This window comes from Denticeps clupeoides, chromosome 1, assembly GCF_900700375.1.
Source record: "Denticeps clupeoides chromosome 1, fDenClu1.1, whole genome shotgun sequence".
NCBI classification, from domain to species: Eukaryota; Metazoa; Chordata; class Actinopteri; order Clupeiformes; family Denticipitidae; genus Denticeps; species Denticeps clupeoides.
In genome coordinates this window covers 6,713,645-6,732,875 of record NC_041707.1, presented here as the reverse complement: position 1 = coordinate 6,732,875, position 19,231 = coordinate 6,713,645, and the positions used below count along the sequence as shown (strand labels likewise).

The following is a 19,231-nucleotide window of genomic DNA, read 5'->3' as shown; positions in this document are numbered from 1 at the left end:
GCTGCCCATTATCACTTCCTGTTTAACCACGTATAGTCATCATGTTTACAAGTAATTCTACAAATGTACAGGCTAATGCTATTTGTATTGCTTAGTTCATATGCTCTCTCTCTCTCATATATATATAATCCACACACACACACACACACACACACACACACACATATATATATGTGTTTAATACTAGTGTATGAAATAGTACACCATCATAGCACTGATGCATGAATATGAAGGGAAAAAAGAAGAGTTCCCCATTGAAAAGGAGAGTGTATGCAGTATTGCACTATTATCCCACAGTTAGGGTGAAAAAAAGAGTGGCATCCAGTGGTGTCCTGGCTGTACATGTACTGGTATCACTTAGCTGAAAATCATCCTGAATAGCTCACTCACTAATTAAAGTCACGTCGTGTTCATTGTCTTGGTCTGGGACATTTGAAGCTGCAACTCTGCAGGTCATCAGCTTCATATTTTGATTAAATAAAAAAAAAAAAAAAAGTAAAGCATATCCTTTAACCCAGATCTGTTGACGCTGTATCTGGGGCATTCATAATGTCCATCTCCATCTTGTTAGAGGACTGAATTGTTGAAATACACTTTTGAAATACATTTTGTCTCCCCCCCCATTAATACACTCTCCTTTCTCATGGGCTCGTCCTCAGAATGGGGTCAACTCTCATCCTCAGCTGATACTGAATATACTAATGTGGGTCCCATTTCAGAAATTGTGAACCCTGGTGCAGTAGTTTTTTTTTGTGACCCCTTTTGTGACAGGTTTGAGAGAACAGAGGAAAATTGTGGGATTGTGTTGTCTGACGAGGTTGAACACCAATTGATATGTCACATGATGACGGACTGACGAATATTAAAAATGTAATACAGAGTAACGGCCCAAAATAGCTTGAATGCAGGGCATGAGGGACGCAGGCAGCATTATGAATGTGAAAAACGTGGCCTGATGGATAAGATCCATGAACATGAAGACATGTAATTATATTATAAAACCGGTACGTGTATGTTCTGTATAACAAAACAGTAGCTTGCTTCTCTAATGTCTTTTATTACACAATATAAAAGAAAAAATAATAATACAGTGTTTGTGTCTTTTTTTTTTTTTTAAGTGCAAAAAGAAGTAGCATTAAATATTTTGGTTACAACTCTCATTAGAGCGATGCACAAACATATACTGTATATTAAACATTTATAAAAGGACTTGCGGCGACGTCAGCAGAGCTACGACTAAGGACCAGCACAGCACAAATAAAACATCAGGAAGAAAAATACTATAGGGTTATTAAAATTGGCCTTTAACATGGACTGTCTATGAACAGTCCTCTTTGTTCCTACAGCTGTCATCGTATCTCATTCCGAGTTCAGATGGAAGCACTGCATTACCAAAAAAAAAAAAAAAGAAGCTCAGACGTGCTACTAATCTCATAAATAGCAATAAATAATACTGACTTATTACATAAAAACGGTCCCATACAATAAATATTCAGGAAAGCTGTACATAAGTTGCTGGTATGCTCTTAATAATTAATACACGTTTTAGAATACAACAGAATGAATGAACTCCAGTCCTGCGTTTCCCCATCATTCACGGCACAGACAAAACGTACGACACACTGACAATGACAATGAGTCATATTTAAGACACATTTAAATCTGTTGGCTTTTCACGTTTTCGCTAGTTTGCTCTAGTAGGCACAAGTTTACAGCAGTAAACTCAGGAATAAAGGCCTGAGGGACCGGCCGCGATCAAGGCAGGACCTGGTCCTTCAGACACAGCTGCTAACTTTCGGCAGGGAAGCGGAAAGTGTGTATCATTACAGGTGACCTCTCAAATCATCGTTTCATTGATCACTAACATCATGCCACATACTTATTGTAAACAGGCAGAAAATGTGATGAGGAAATTTCATCACATAGCTATACTTTTTTTCTGGGCTTCGCCTCCAAATGAGAGCTTTAAAATGGGAAATGTTGGCTTTATAAACATCAATTACTCTGCTATAAAAGGGGTCAGCTATGGAACAGGGGACACTTTTTTTTACTACAATGCAAAACACTTAACAAGGACAACTCTATGTAAAATCATAAGTCCTCCCTGTCGGCTGTAACATTTTAAATGAATATTTTCCAGTTTTAAAGCTCTTAAAGGTGTCAAGTGGATTTATGAGCTTTCAGGAAGTCCACAAATCAGAGGAACGATGTCTGGAACCTTTCAGGCATTATCAGTGTAGGTGTGTATATATGTGTGTGTGTGTTATATGCAGGTATTGTTCACCTTCACAGGTGTGTGTCTGTAAACACTGTGTGCTCTTTCCTTACTGAGCTGTAGCCTTTGATCGACTCAACAAACTCCTCATCCCCCACAAACTGTAACAAGAAAGAGAGACAGATGCAGACAGGTATTATGATCCACATAAAGAATTTTACACTATTACATTTATGCCTTTATTTAATAATGTGATGGGGAAATTATATTTCATAAAGCACAAGGCTGACTATCAGCCTCACCATGCCACTGTCAGTCCTCTGGACTGCCGCGTCCCACCCTCCATCGTCCATCAGCGACTTCTTGTCGTGCGTGTCAATCAGCTGACTGACGCTGCGGTGCAGGGAATTCTGGGAAAATCCATGGCTTAGTGTGCCCTGGCTGGGCACGCGCAGCACGGACATGGTGGCTGATGGGTAGCTGTGGATGGCGCTGCGGCTGCAGCTGCTGATCTTGGTGTCCACCAGGCCCTGAGGTGAGAAGACAGAAGCAGGAAGTTGGGCTGGCGAGTGCAGAATCAGGCCATAGAATTTACACTCACTCATTCACTCACTAACAAACACTAACTAACCACCCAGTAGAGACAGAATTTATCCAATGTCTTCACAGGCAAAGAATGGAACCCATTGACCCATTGGAACCCAAGACAAAAGTGATGTTAAAGAGGAGGATGAAAATAGTATAAATTACCCAGCATGCTGGTTATGAGTGCACACATTTAAAACTTGTACATGCTTTATATACAGCTTGAGAGTGAAGGGTGAATGCTCATACTGTAATCACCTTGATTCAGGTCCAAATGTAATTTCCACGCTGTATTTTATTCATTAGCTTCTACAGCACATATTGTGCTAAATATCATGTATTGTGTTATTTGCATATTAGTATATTAGTCATTCTTATACATTATGAGCTTCATCCACAGTTACCCAGAGACCTGTACTCTACCTCGGTGTGCATGATAAAGCCCTTTAGGGTGACGGTGCTGCTGGAGTCAGTGGTTTCAGGCACTGAGTCAAACTGGAAGCAGAGGGGCATGTGTTCGTCAAGGACAAGGGAGAAGGGAGAGTGAGTGAGCTTACCATCCCTCCATCAGGTAGAGCGGTGGAGGTGTGGTTAGAACAGTGCTTAGAGCAGGGCTTCTGAAGAGCAGCAGCCAAGTGAAAGGAAAGAATGAAAAAGAAATATCGGAGAAAATAAATTGAAATAGAAAATATCAGATTTAACCGAGACTCATATATCTGTAATTCCATAAATATGCAAGCGTTCGCAGATGGCCACAAGATGGTGCTTTTAGCCAGATGTGTTGAGAAAAGCACAACATCGCCCTCTTGTGGAAGAATTTAGTAAATTGAAGTTTAGTAAAACAGGAGAAGATGCAGAAGAAAGATTAAAGATCGAACAGAAAATATCAGAAAACAGTGCAACGTTGCAATATGAATCTTATAAAAATGATGTCAGAGGAGACACAGTTCATTATTAATCTTTGTTTAGATGCTGGTATGTGTAAAAAATATCATGAAGGCTCAGGCTCTCACCAGGTAGGAGTCACTGGGTGGGTAGATTGGGCTCCGCTTCTGCAGGGGCACCAGTGGGGGGCGCTCTCTTACAAACGGAGGCTTGTTCAGGGCTCTCCTCAGAACCAGGCCCAATAACAGGGCCAGCAGCAGCAGACCCAGGAAGCTCATGAGTATGATGAACCAGAGCTCTGAGTAAAACCGGAGGCCGGACGCATGCAGGCTGGTTTTGTCCCCGTCTGTGGGCTCCACGGGTCCTGAATCCACACAGACAGAAAACTTGAAACGGAATGTGAAGTCACTTTTTGGTCTGCTGTGTTCTAGATTTCACCGTGGCTGCCTGACTAACCAATGCCTGTAGCTGTGTTGTACTTGATGACAGGAGAACTCACACTGCCGCTGTCTGTGTTACACGTGACCTGGAAAGAAAATGCTGAGACAGAGAGACAGAGCCAGTCATGCCTGATGTGCCTCAGTCCAAATGTGGGTTTAATTCAACCTTTGCATGTGTATGTAATCATATTCGAAGCCCTGTTCTTATATAACTTGTGTGTTAGTGAGTGCCGGGGGGTCTATACTTTTGTCTGAGGTTCGGGGGATGTAGAGGGAGCTGTGGAAGCCACTGTAGAGCCGCAGGCCACTCTCTGTCAGCACAAAGTCCCTCAAGGGTCCATTAAGCGCAAAAGAATCGCCCCAGTCCAGGAACACCGTGGTCAGGTTACTGATGACCAGAAAGGGCTCCTTATACTGGGGAGCTGGAAAGAGGTACATTGAAAGCCACATTCACCTAAAAAGAACTGAATGTAAACACCTCCTGAAATATATATAGATATGTACATGTGGTTGTAGATGCATGAACATGTGTATGTATGCAAACATCGGTAAAATAAGGCATTCCAGACTATTCATTCGTTCTTGTTTGTATTTTTGTTTGTTCTGCATTTCTGTGTGTGGTTTATGAAATGAAAAAAGCAATAAAAATAAAGTTAAAGGAAAATCACCCTCACCTTCTTTCAGGGTGGTGACGGGGGTCCAGTGGGAGCTGGCGCTGCCCATGTTGTTGTAGGAGACCACGCGGAGGTCGTAGCTGGTGTAGGGCTGCAGGCCGCTGATGTTGAAGCTCTGGCCTTTCCCGATGAACCGCGTCTCTATAGAACCAGGAGAGCAGGGCAGGGGGACAGGCTGCTGGGGCTGAGGACAGGCTGTCCGCACGTGGAGCTCACAGCTACAGACACCAGGGAAGAGAACACACAGTGACGACCGGGAAATGGAAACGGTCTCCTGTTGACATGCTGCCTTGATACTGCTGGTAACATGGACAAGGTCTTCAGACAGTTATTGACCTTACATTGTCTTCAGCCCATTTATTCTAATTGTGTATGTAATGATTAATGCTACACATCCTCTTCTGCACTGTGATTAATGCCTTATCAATTAAGCAAAATCAGTCAAAATCAGCTACAATTAATGGATAGAATTTTGATTAATTACATAAATTGATGGCATTAAACACAATTGATCCTCAACTCTGACGTGGAAACCCAGTTAAATTATTTCTGAATATTTTGGTTTTCTACAGACAGGGCAGTGGTGGCTTAGCGTGTAAGGAAGCGGGCTTGTAACCAAAAGGTTGCAGGTTCAAATCCTAAACCATCAAGGGGCCACTGAGGTCCCCTCGAGCAAGGTACCGTCCCCACACACTGCTCCCCGGGCACCTTTCATGGCTGCCCACTGCTCACCAGGGATGATGGTTAAAAGCAAAGGACACATTTTGTTGTGTGTCACCACGTCCTGTGCTGCAGTGTATCACAATGACAAAAACAATGCCTTATGTGAACATAGCCAAAAAGAGTATAAAGTAGAAGGTTTATGTATATTAAACTGTTGATATTAATGAGGAGCAGTGCTTCTTCTCCTGATTTTTTTTGATGGTTACAAAACTGAGCCAGCCCTGATTTTTCCACAGTGATACTTGAGGTTCTGAGGTGGAGGCATTTGTCCTCCTTTCCGCTGTACAGGACTGGTGCGGGAAACGTGCCACGGCCCAGACCCGAGAGCAGACTGGCTAATTGGCTGGTTGTGAGAGGTGTGAACACGCCTGGTTTACAAGGTCGTTGCTGTCACCTCTCGATGATGCCGTTGGGGTAGAGGGGTTCGTCCCACTCGACCAAGGCGGAGCGGGAGGTGAAGGAGACGGGCCGTGGTGGTGCCTGCTGGGCCGGGGCGGAAGCCTGGGTGCGGAGCTCACTCACAGGGCCACGGCTGCAGCAGAGGAAACAGGTGCAGGCCTCCACCCCTACAGAGTACAGGGTGAAGGGCCTCAGTCCGTGGAGGGTCTGCTGGCGAGAGGTTCCTTCAGACAGCTGCAGTGAGAGGAGGATGGGAAAAGAGAGAAAAGAGCGTGAAGGTAAACAAGGAGAGAAGTGCCTTCAATTTCTTATTTCTTACAATGTGAATCCATGAAGATGCAGTATGTAGCTATTGAGAGAAATTTGTTAAAGAATGAAAATCTCTCACTGTTAGAGGTTGCAGTAGTGTTGCAGTACTGTGTAAATGCTAAATGCTGAGCAGTAGATTTGTTGTGTTGTTGAGGCTTGTGTGGTGTTTGTAATTTTGTATGTGAGGTTGTGTAGGTGAGTGTATGGGTGTGAGATAACTGAAACTGGGCGAGTTTGCTGAGTGGAGGTGTGCTTGTTCAGAGTTGCTCGGACAAATGGGCTTGGCGCTGGGTGGTGAGGAGATAAATGGTGCAATAACTGCATCAGATAAACACCTCCAAGCGGCTTTCTGCTAAAATCTAGCATCTTCTCTGTGAAAAAGAGGCCACTCTGAAGGGGTAGTTAAGGTGCAATCAGGGAAACTGTGAAGAACTGCATCTAAAAGCAACACAAAGTAAATAAAACTTGCATTTGAGTTTGGAAATGACCTCCGACATGGGTTTATTTTGTGGCCTAAGAACCCCTGCAGTTCCTCCATCAGTGCGGGTTGCACAGCGTTACTTAAAGCTTATGGATTTGCAAACTTAATACTTCAAACTAAATATTTAGGGGGCAGTGGTGGCGTATCAGGTAAAGAAGCGGACAGGTAACCAGAATGTTGCCGGTTGAGGTTTTCCATTGTGCAAAGCACCATCCCCACACCGCCCCCCGAGCACATTTCATGAGTTAAAAGCAGAGGACATAAATAGTGCTGTTTTTTGACAAAATTTCTTTGTCAATGAACCTTTATTATGTGATGAAAACAAGACGTATATGCTGGTCATGTGATATTGTTGATATTGTTGATGAATAAAAACGAGTCTAAATTTGGTTTGCAAAATAAAAACTACTTTTGACGAAAATGAGACGAGGAGATATGTCCTTTTGTTTAATTGCTTTATTATTACGCAGAATCACTTCCTCAATCCCTGTTTGTGCATTATTTACATTTGAGAATGCTTGTGTTGGGTCATAGATATTTGGTCGTGGATTAGCAGATGGCTGGGCGAAAAAGACAAAGTGACCTTTGGACACATTCTTTACAATGAAGTGTAAAGAATGTGTCCAAAAAACATGAGACAAATGTGGTCACTAGAATGGATGCAGTTTATTCTTGAGCCTATAAGGTAACAATAACATAACAATAATTATAACAATATAACCATTTTTAAATTGTGAAATGGGTTTGCATACAAGAAAAATTAGTTTTTGTCTATTTACTAATTGCTTGTATATGGGTAACTGTTATATGTAACTGGGTTAAATAGAATTACACTACAATTTTCATTGACTAATCTAAACTAAAAATGTCATCAGTTTTTGTTGACTTAAACTAAAATTGTCATGGATAATTCTGACTGAATTTTCAACTGAAACTTCAATAGACTACAATGAGTATGGATGTGACCAATAAAAACTAAAATGACATCTTAATGCAAAGACTTGGCTAAAACTATAATTAAGACCTTCCGCCAAAAACAACTATTTAAATATATTTACATTTGTAGATTTTGTGTAGTGGTGAAACAGAGGCTTCAAAAAAACGTATTGCCTTGCCAAGGGGAAACAAGCAGCCAATGAGAATGAGAACTAGGTAACTAGTGACATTTTTGAGTGACGGATCTGAAATGTTTGTTAGTGCAGGTATTGTACCAGTTGGTGTGTGTCCTTGCTCTCGGCAAACACCCTGTAGAGGCTAACAATGCCATTGGGCTTGGCGGGGGGGCTGATATCCACCACAGCAGAGGTGGCATGAATACGCAAGAAGGTTGGGGGCCTCACCCCCTCGGGCGGGGCAGGGCCGGTGCGTCCGCGAGCCCACGGGCTCCCAGAGCGGCCTGCAGAGTTCACGGCCCAAACCTGCACAGAATAAACATATTACGTGATGCAGTCTTAACTGTTCCACAAAACAACTGTTCCACACTCAACACCATATAAACTCTGTTTACATACTAACATATAGTAATGCAGCGATGTCTCAGTTTTGCTCTAAAAACGGCACACCTCTGTAATCTCCAAAGTAGAATAATAGTTCAAACCAAAACACTGCATGAATGGAGGTTTCTATAGATAACGGGGCTGTCTGAAGTCCTGAAGCACAACTGTCCTGAATGAGAAACAGTCAGTGGAGCTGTGCTGACACACCGCACCAGGCTTTAGAATGCAGTGGTGATGTTTGGTGCCACAGGTGAGCGTACTGTATTGAGACGTCCCCTGTCTCTCTCTCTCTCTCTCCCTCGCACTCTGTCTGTCCCACACCTGCAGGGAGCTCTGACACTGACACCCGCTCAGGAGAGAAAGCAGACAGTATGGAGACAGGGCACATTTTCTCCCCATAACGAGGGGTCACCTTAGCCCCAGCGGGCCATCTCTGGCGCCTTTCAGAGGAGGAAGCTGTAAAACTTTTTTAGCTCCCTCCCAACAGAGACTCAGTATGAAGCCTGGACATCAGTGCCATTGATATGTGGCAAAAACATCAGCTTGATCATTTTTGCACAAATGCCCTGAAATGCCCTGAAAAATAAATCTACAAATCTACATGAAAATTGCATTTCACCTTCATCAGGGAGTAAACGAACACATGGAAGGAGAGTTAATCTTATTTATCAGCCAGAATTTGTATAATTACACATGAATAACAGAAAAGGTAGTCTGGGGTCAGCAGATGCATGGGTAAGTAATTTGTAGATTGTCAGAAGTAATAGAGCCGGCAGATGGATGTTCCAGCGTATAGGGTTAAATTAGCCTCAATAATAGGCAATTACAAAGTGATCAATCAGGATGATAGATCTAAGTGGCAATACACAAGGACCATGATGAAGGCTGGACAATTCACATTCTTGCTGGAGCCGGGTGTCAGCCCTGAGTGTCAGTTCTCAAGGAAGGGCTGTGAGGTGGGGGGAGGGGGTCATGGAAAGGCCATCTTGTCACCCAGGTGAAGAAAAGGTCATTTTGGAGAGGGACACACACACACACACGCACACACAACTTCCCTTTCACATTCAAATCAATCAATGCTAGGAGAGGTGGAAGAAATAAGCTTTTTTAAATAAACGTCAGCATAACAGTACAGTGGACATCAGAAAACATCTGAAACTCTGGTTTATGTGCTTTATTTGCTTTTCTGAGTAATTAAACCCTGAAACTTCATGGCAGAATAATACATCTATAAAGTGCCAGAGCGTCACTGGCAGCACTGAATGGCACCGTGGTGGGTAGAAGTGGGTCTCTCGAGAGCCGCAAAGAGAGCTCTGTGTCCTTGCAAGGGGAGCAGACATTTTACTGCCATTGCATTGCATGCATACTGAGTTGTAATTAGGGTAATTATGGGAAAATAAAAATATGGCATCGAACAGTCCTGATGGACAGGCGTCCACACAGAAAATAAGACTGCATCTTTAGTGAGGTTCACGCCATGCACTCGTCATTAAAAAGGGGGCAAACATGGTTTGAGGAGTAATTAAAAACCATTATTATTGAAATGAGAAGGATTTTCTTTAGAAATTTTGTCCTTGGTTGCAGATTCTGTGGAGTATGTGTCTGTGGAAATGCACATTATCGCAGCTCTGCCTGATAACCAGAACAGAGAAGTTCACTGATGCTACAACCCCTAATTCAGCTCTAAAGAAAAGCTGCTGCGACTAATAGATGTGGTACCTAACGGACCACTAGGATCGACCTCTCCACCCCCGCTTCATATCGCCAGGTAGGACCATCCCTTGGGGAAAGGAACCACAGGTATTAAAAGGTCTTTCCAATACAAGCACGGCTAATTCGTTGGGATATGTGGTAACGATGAGTGCCCTGCTCTGATTTATCACCGTGCCCGGTGTCCATCATCACTCAGCTCCGCCCGCCACATGTCATAAATTAGTGCTCATAAATAAGCGAGACAATCAGGCAAACTCTATCAATTTACCCCTGCTACACACGCCTCTACTGCCTGACAGTCAAATGCTAATGTTATTTTGCTCTAAAGGGTACGCTGTCAATTAGGAAAGGTCTCGCAAGGTGCACTGGTGCTATGAATATGGGATCCAGATTAAACACCTGTCTGCAGGAGGGAGTACTCGCCAGTGGTCGGTGCTGTTGAACTGAGCCATGACTCAAAGAGAGACGTCAACACCTCTTGGTACATTGAAACATTCCCCTTTTTCAAGGAACATGCACGTAATATGTATGAGGTTACATTTAACATTTAAGGTGCATGTGATCTGTTCCCTGAAGGCTGTATGCTGCTTCTTTCTTTAATTCATTATTTTTAGGAGAATGTCACAGTATTATGTTTTTTTTTATTGGTGCTTTATGCATTTGTTCATAGAATTTATAGCTTACCTGATACTCATAGGTAGTGAACGGCAGCAGTTTTGCATCATGGTAGCTGGTAGAAATGTTTCGATGCACCAGTATTGCCCCAGAAGGGGCAACATTTTCTAAGACCTGCCTACGGTACAGCTCATAGTGGAGGAGCTTCCCATTGGCCTGAGCTGGGGGTGACCAGGACAGCAGAAAAAGAGTTTGAATGCCATTGGTTTCTGTCTGCAAATCCAGCAGTGGGGCGTTCTGGCCAGAAGGGGGCGCCTCCAGTGTCTGTATAGAGGCCCAATCACTGGCAGCACAGCCTAGTAGAGTGCAGGCCTCCACCCGCACTTCATACCTGTAGAAAACACATTGAACCCATTTACACACAATAATTCCCAAAACATTTCTAATGGAACATTTTAAAGTTATTTATAACACATTATTACACATTTATTAGAGAGTGATATCCCTTCTCAGTTTAAGAACACCAAAGCGGTTCTGCTGGTAATAATACACAGCCATGACAATAAAAGAACTCTTTTATTTTCTCACACAAAATGCAAAATAAGCACAAAAATAAAGGCAGTAAAGAGATGATTTCTGGTAGGTCAATGCTATTTCAACACAGGAGAGAAGTGAGCAAGAGATTGCAAGAGAAAGGAGAGAAGCAGAATAGAGGGAAGGTCATCTGGGAGAGGTCATGATCAGGAGATGATAAAGCCGATGAGCTGTTATTATCCCGCAGCTTATCAGCATTTCTCTTCAACATACGTTATCCAGCCCAGGCTCCCTTTAATCATACTGCATCTGAATGGGTCTCTGTCTTTCACTGGCTTTGTCTAAGACAACGCCTGGTAACATGACTAAAAGCCTCAAGGCTGACTCGTTTCCTTCCTTCACTCGTCCTCTGTACCCTCTCTGATCATCTGCCTCTATGTCGTTATTGCAATATACAGAACGTGATGAACTCATACTTTCACAGAGACATTGTCACGTAATTTGAGCAGATGTATTAATATAATGCCCAGAGCTGCACAGTTAATAAGTAATTTAATAAAAAAAAAATTGGATAAAATAAAAGCAAGAAAAGTAAAGGTGTTGATGAAACAGCACCTTGTAAACAGGGAATTCATAAAATATCAATATATTTTTGCTGATCAATATGACAGCTATTATATGTGTTTTCCAATGTATTCAGTTAGCTTTCTGTTCAAAGAATGCTGAAATAATATACTTCAGACCACAAGAGCATGGAATAAAACCTTTAGGCTCAGTCACTTCTCTGGTAAATTGGAATGCCATGACAGAAGCATGAGGCACATGTGCCTGAAGTGGTGAAAAACATGATTTTAATAATAAACAGAAGTGACTACATGGTTTTGGGGATGATGGGGACAGAAACACAAAACGTAATACCCTCTGGGCACCGTGTACACAGATTAACAAACAACAGGGGAGTGATGGGAAGGCACAACTTAAATACTATTACTACACGTAACACAGGGCACAGGGCACATGTGGGTAATTTGGGACAATACAAACAGTGAGCTTGTGCACCTTGACATTAACGGGTGATAATGAAATGTATGAAAAAGTAGTCAATAATTATTTTTCATAAAAAAAAAATAATATTAGCTCGTCATGAAAATTGTAATTCTTTCCTTCTATTATTCTTATAAGTCGTTTTGTAAATGCTAGCCATATGATGATGAGGTTTGCATAAGCAAGAGCAACTGGGTGAGGTAGCCTTGATGGGAAGCCAGAGTGTCTGCAGCATGTTCATGTGATCATCTGCAATTGTGATCATGTTGCATGTATAGCTGTTTTTGGTGGCCTGTTTTAATTTTCAACTGGATGGAAGACACAGGAAACAAAATACTGCATAATTATAACGTGATTAAATGAAGAAATAACAATGTTATTTAATATAAAGATATTTTAGTATATATATTTTTTTGCAAACCACTTTTAGTCTTGTTTTTATTCATTAACAATATGAATTATATATTTTGTCATGACCAGCATTTATTTTGCATCTTGTTCGTTGAGTGACGAAAACAACACTAGTTGCATGCAAGAAAATGAGGCCGTCTCTGGATAAGTTCATACCTGTAGTAAGGCTTGAGGCCTGTGAGAGCCACCGAGCAGCTTTGGAAGGAGCTGTGGTGTGGTGGGAAAATGTGGCGCTTTATGTTGGGCTCAGCAGGATCCCGTCTGTACACGGAGTAGCTGATGATCACTCCGTTGGCTCGGGCAGGAGGGTCCCACTCGACCAGGATGCTTGAAGGACCTGTGGTCTGCAGTTTTGGTGGTGCAACACCAGAAGGCGCAGAGGGGTGTGTCTTGGCGACAGCCTGAGGGCTGGTGGTGGTTCCCTGGCTGTTGTTGGCGGTGACAGTGTAGCTATACTCCATGCTGGGCAGCAGGGTGAAGTCATGGTACCTGGTGTCCATGCCCACATATACCAGCTGGCCATCCCTCCTCAGTTCGTAGCTGGTGATGAGACCGTTGGGATGGTCGGGCTCTCTCCAGCTAACTTCAACCGACTCTGAACCAGTGACTTTAACCCCAGGTGCATGCAGACCTGTGGGTGGAGCTTCCATGGTCTGTATAGCTGTGGGTTTGCTGGTCGTGCAGCCTCCATTTGTGCAAGCTTTTAGTCTCAGCTCATAAGATCTATGTGGTTCTAGACCTGAGGCTTGCGTCTTCAGCTTCTTTCCCTGGTAAATTTCTTCGCCATTTATTTGGAGGATGTACAACGTGATCTCTCCATTCTGAATCAACGGAGCATTCCAGAAGATTGTTGCAGAGTATGCGGTGAGATCTTCAACTGATGGAGCTTCCACCAACGCAGGAGGAGCTTCAAGGGTTCTAGTGTTGGTGGGGTCACTTGTTATGCAGCCTTCTATGGTGCATGCAATTATGGCGTAGCTATACGTAGTGTATGGCATCAAGTCTTCGTCTGTGTAGCTTAGAACACTGGTGTCAAAACTAAAATGGAAGCTGACATTGTCCCGTTGGATTCTATAAGTGAGTAGAACACCATTGGTGTCTGCTGGGGGTGTCCAGGACACTAGCAGCTTGTAGGGGTTTCCTTCAATATGGCTTATAGTAGGTGGGGAGAGGCCTCTGGGTGAAGTTTGTCTGGTTTGCACAGAGACCCAGGGGCTGTCGGCGTGGCCCGCTGAGTTCACCACTCGCACAAGAAATTTGTATCTGGTCCACGGTAGCAGACCTGTCACATTATACGAGAAGCTGCTGGCTTGTGTGTTGTTCTCTGTGAAGAAGACTTTTGCCCTTTTCAAGTAATCATCCTCAGTCATGACTCTGCCCTCCTCCACGGCCACACCCATCACCTGGTAATAGAGTATCCTACCATTAGGCAGTGTGGGTGGGACCCAGGTGAGCTGCACGCTACTGTCCTTAATTTGCGGAGTTATGGGAGGCGGCGAGGATGAGGGAGTGGCTTCCTCTGTGGTTATTGGCTGAGGGGCGGTTCTGGTGCAGCCAGTCTGTGTACAGGCCTCTAAAACCAAAGAGTATGTGGTGTAAGGCTCCAACCGGCGAAACAGGAACTGCCGGGACAGACCGCTGAACTCCAGATTATCTTCGCTGTAAATGTTATACATCTGTGGAAACACTGATTTGTTAATGACCTTTATAGAACAACATTTTTACCATGAGACAATATTAAAGGTCCCCTATCATAAAAAAATCACTTTGTGAGATTATTTAACATTAATAACAGTTCTCCTAGCCTGTCTATGGTCCTGCAGTGGCTAGAAGTGGCAATAGGTGTAAAGAGTGCTTTGGCTATTCTGCTTCGCCGTTCATCGAGCGGCAGCTCAGACGGTTGGACCTGGAATTTGTCCCCTTATGTTATCATAAGGGGAAAGGTTACCTCTCGTTTCTTGCTTTTTCAACCCAGAGAATTTCCCACCCCTCCCCTAAAACATTATCTCCACCAAGCTACACACACTAAAACGGTGCGTCCTGGGGAATTCTAATTGTGGGACTGTAATGCTGCACCAAGGATGAATTTTGGAAGGAGACTTCAGATACAGTATTAGGGGACCAATAAGCCTATATATAAAAAAATGTTCATGTCAGGGGACCTTTAATGTTAGACACAACGTTGCTTTTCAAGCTTTTCGTTTGTATGACAAAACAATTCAGCATGCAAGACTGAACGGTAAAAATGAATGAACCCTAATAGAATAAAATGAAAGAAATAGCTACCCTAATAACTCCGTTAGGTGTGTCTGGTTCAGGCCACTGCAGCATTAAGGCTCTGCCATGCTCCTTCTTCTCCACACTGAAGTTAGCCAAGCCGCTGGGTGAGGCCTCCATGGTGCGTACCATAGCCCACGGACTAGACACACTGCCTGCCCCATTCACTGCCTCCACCCGAGCATTGTAAGTGGTGTGTGGCTCCAGACCGAACACGTGAGCTTGCATTACCTCTCCCTGAAAATAATTAGAAAATTAAAAAAAAATGAATGCATGATTCCCATCTACTAGCAATTGCATATTTTCTAGTGGTCCAAAACTCCAAAACAATGCATTACTGGTCCTAAATCATGCATTCTTCATATTTTATGTAACATCTTGTTATAAACCAGCAGCGTTAATATGAACACAGAATGTTTTGCAAGCAGAAATGAAAAAAAAGTAGCACTGTATGACTCCCAAAGGATGTGTTTCCTAACAAAGCTTCTGGACACACTCATCACATTCTAAATATGCATATCATCCCAAGCAGCACCCCGTGGCACTCTGAGTCCCCTGAAAACATGACTGTCACTTGTGTGCACGTGTCTGTTTATTTTAACTGCAGTGTGTTTTTCAGAAATTGATTTTCAACACAGAGCCACGCTTTCAAAAGGCACAAGTGTCTACAATGACCGCATCGCTGCTGAGTGCCAGGATGTGCCACGCACAACGCTGCCTCCTGCCCGGGCCTGGATTAATCACAATGTTTTTCCCGAAGTTAGCTCAGCTCAACACTGTGGCTGCGCTCAAAAAACATTTGCATAATGCGGCGGCGCTGTTTAGATGAGACAGAACAAAGCTGGCAGAATGCATGTTCTGATAACCGTTTTGTAAATAGTTATTTTTTTCTCCCCCCACACGCGTTTAAACTGCAAACAGGATTAATATTTGCCCTGTCGCAAGTAAGGGAGTGGGAAAGGAAAAAAAAAATCCTAATAATAAAATAGAAATAAATAAATAAACAGCAAAGCGGCGTCTTTGCAATCGCACCCACTTAACCAGTGCCAGAAAAAACAACACCATAAGCTTCAGAGCAAACAATAATCTTCCCCTGACAGCTTAGGCACCAAACCCATTACGTGGTGGGGAAGCAGTGGGACTTTTAAAGGTAGCTTTTATGCTGTGAATTATGGAAAGCATGTGGACTATAAAACACAAAACATATGCACACTGTCAATAGCAACAGCTGTTTCATTACAGTTTGTTTTAGCACCACGATGGATCTGCTGCCCCTAGATGGCAATGCTATCAAACACTTTCCCAAACGCGCATACCCTCCATATTAACAGCCGCCCGCGCGCTCATCCAAGACACTCAAGGCGGCCATTAAAAAACAACTAAGAGAATTGATTTTGTTATAGATTTCTAAATAAATGTTTACAGCGCTGGATCGGTGAAAGTGGAAGTGTTTAAGTTTTCATTGGTGCTTGGGTGTGTGGATGTGGGTCTCCAGGAGGATGTTCAGACCATTTTTTACATGAAATCATTTCAATGATGCAAAGCCGTAAATCCGAGGTATGCAGAGTGAAGACTGGAAGGACTGTTTACATGTGAATGTGACATAAAAACAATATTTATTATCAGAAAAATGAGCCCAGATAAAACAAATTTCAAGAGAAGTCTGGAGAAGATTTTCCTTTTAACTAATTCCCACCGTGTATATATATATTATTTCCCCAGACAGTGGTGGGAGTGTGTAGAGACGGGATGATTTTAATTAAGAGTAACAATGTGTATTTGTCAAAACAATTATGCTGATTTGGCAATAGTTTAGATTCTTGACCTTTCTAAGGTGTATAACTGACTCATTTACATACAGCAGCTTCTCGTTCCATATTCAATATTCACACATCATACAAATGATTACAAATTGCAACACTGAACACAAATGGAATCAGTATCACAGAGATCATATGCACCGTATATTATTATGTGTAATATGATAACATGAAGAACAATGATAACACAAGGATTTTAACACAAGGCAATCCTATCCTATACCTAGAACCACCGTGACAGAGATTTTTCATTCAAACCACTGCTTAATTAAAATCAGGTCATTGTTAACAGCTTAATGGTGTATGTGGCAGGTTGAAAGTACAGAAAATTGGGAAGAAAAATCTATTGGTCTCCAGTAACAGGATTGGGAGCCCCTGGTTTGGGGAAACTCCTTCTTGTATGGAAGTTGGCTGAATAAGTTTGTTGGCTTTACTTTGAAAAAAATAATAGGTAATGCCTGTCATAAATAAATAAATAAATAAATTAATTAAGGAAGCCTATCAAACCTTAGGTTTATCGCTATGTTTTCAATTTAAATGATCTGTTGAGGTGATTCCTGATGAGGAAAATGTAAAAATTCGCCTTAAGGTGAAATAAATCAAAGCTGGTTCTGGTTGACCATGGCAGTACATTTCATGTCCATGGGCTGTGTGTGTGTGTGTGTCATTGGGACTGCCCCCCTCTCTCTGGCAGACAAAGAGGAAGAGAGCTGACTGCTGGGAAATATCACATGGACATGCCCACTTCACACTGACTGCCATGATTGTTTTTGGCGGCTTGAGGCCACAGATTGGGTCAGGATAAGGGGGCCGGGGCAATCAAAACGTGCTGGTTGTCATTTCTACAAACAGACCATACACCGTAACCAAGGGATATGCACGTGTATGTTGTGACCATCACCACTTATTGTATTTCTGGACTTCTGAAAAGAATGTAAATTTATGTATCTGTCTACAAATATACACGGATATACAAATGTAAATATATTATTAACAACGCATAGCATGAACATGAACAGACTAACCCCATTACAGACACCGTGTGACCCTAAGGGGCCAATATCAAAGAGCATCATCATTAGCCCTAACTCCTCACATTACTGCCTCTCCATCTCGCACACTCCTCAGAGCCCCTTTAACGGCACACTTGAAAACCACACAGCGGCACACACATGCAGATGGAAGTACCATCTCTCATCACGCCATTGAAAAACATGTAACCTCTCAAGCCACGAAGTGAAAAATAAAACAGGCGCCCGGGTCCCTGAGTGCAGCTCGTGGAGTCTGAAATGCTCGGCCGCCGCTAATTATTTAGCTGTTTAGACAACGATGTGTGCTAAGACAAAGCGGAAATCAGGCCGAGGGCACTTGAATCAGGAGAGCAGCCGGACGCTGATGAGCCTCTCAGACTGGCCTCTCAGCTCGACAGCGGCACTGAACACAAGGGCACTCCCCCTCTCCGTCCATCCCCACGTCCAATAACGGCCTCTTCTCCAACCAGGCAGGGCAGGGGAGGCGGACGGGGCAGCCACACACAGCAGGCTCAAGAGTGGGGTCAACTATGGGGAGAAACGCACAAGGTTGGAATTGCGTGTTTTATTGAATATAAATGCACTCTGTTTAATACTGTGCAAATATTTCAGGCAGCAATATAGACCAACGCAGTAAAAGCTGCTTATCTAACAACAACAATGCGACCAGATTTCAGCTTCACCAGACACGAGGGGGTGCTAGCAAAACCTCCACTCCCGTCAGCGGGTTGCTACCGGTACTTCGACTATCCCATGGCCGCCCTGCACCTTTGCCGCTTGGGCCCTAATGACGTATGTATGAATGGAAAAACATTGTTGTGCTGCAATTTTGGTATTTAATTTTTTTCCGTTTTTATTTTAAGTTTTAGTTTATTACTGAATGTTGCGGCAATGTGGTTAATTGTGATTAAATCACAGACACTTATTTAATTGTTACTATTTAGCACTATTTAGCATTTAAAATCACTTTCACTTTTTTCCTTTTATTTATTTGCACTTTTACATAGACCCTTTCAAAACAATTTCAAAATCTTTTAACGTCTTTTAAAATGTTCAAAACTCTAGTGAACAGCAATATTTTCAAAGCGGGCGTTTATTGTGTTACAAGGTGGTAGTAGCCTTGTGGGTAACACACTTGCCTGTGAACCAGAAGACTCAGGTTCAAATCCCACCTACTACCATTGTGTCCCTGAGCAAGACACTTAACCTTAAGTTGCTCCAGGGGGACTGTCCCTGTAACTACTGATTGTAAGTCGCTCTGGATAAGGGCGTCTGATAAATGCTGTTAATGTAAATGTGTTTATCTTATGCACAAGTTGGATAAAACAAGAGAATGAATGGTAACTATTTCGTTTTTTTGCCCGCCAGAAATACTACACTATTTTGTGTCATTAATTGTGTATAAGGATGAGCTTAATACATTGACAAAAGAAATCTTATATTTACCGGTGTTTAAAATTATTGTGTCTACATGGCAGAGACATTACATCATTATAAACTGCAATTCAACTTTTGTTTTTCATTTTCATAATTCTTTGAAATGAATATAAAAAATGTTCTGTTTGTTCCACCGCAGAGC

At 42.7% G+C, this 19,231-nt stretch overlaps 1 protein-coding gene across 1 annotated transcript in view; it reads right to left on the bottom strand.

Annotated features, from left to right (window-relative positions):
* Positions 1-1,985: 1,985 nt before the first annotated feature.
* Positions 1,986-19,231, bottom strand: part of ush2a (Usher syndrome 2A (autosomal recessive, mild)) — a 192,400-nt gene continuing 175,154 nt past the window's right edge. Inside the window, exons 62-73 of the mRNA XM_028987910.1 lie at positions 14,811-15,038; positions 12,681-14,200; positions 10,605-10,926; positions 7,923-8,129; positions 5,917-6,155; positions 4,800-5,017; positions 4,371-4,547; positions 4,142-4,225; positions 3,814-4,049; positions 3,358-3,417; positions 2,518-2,745; positions 1,986-2,376 (exon numbers count right to left, since the gene is read on the bottom strand). Of these exons, the coding sequence (XP_028843743.1) occupies positions 2,287-2,376; positions 2,518-2,745; positions 3,358-3,417; positions 3,814-4,049; positions 4,142-4,225; positions 4,371-4,547; positions 4,800-5,017; positions 5,917-6,155; positions 7,923-8,129; positions 10,605-10,926; positions 12,681-14,200; positions 14,811-15,038 (3,609 nt within the window). The 3' untranslated portion in view covers positions 1,986-2,286. The remainder of the gene's footprint in view (positions 2,377-2,517; positions 2,746-3,357; positions 3,418-3,813; positions 4,050-4,141; positions 4,226-4,370; positions 4,548-4,799; positions 5,018-5,916; positions 6,156-7,922; positions 8,130-10,604; positions 10,927-12,680; positions 14,201-14,810; positions 15,039-19,231) is intronic.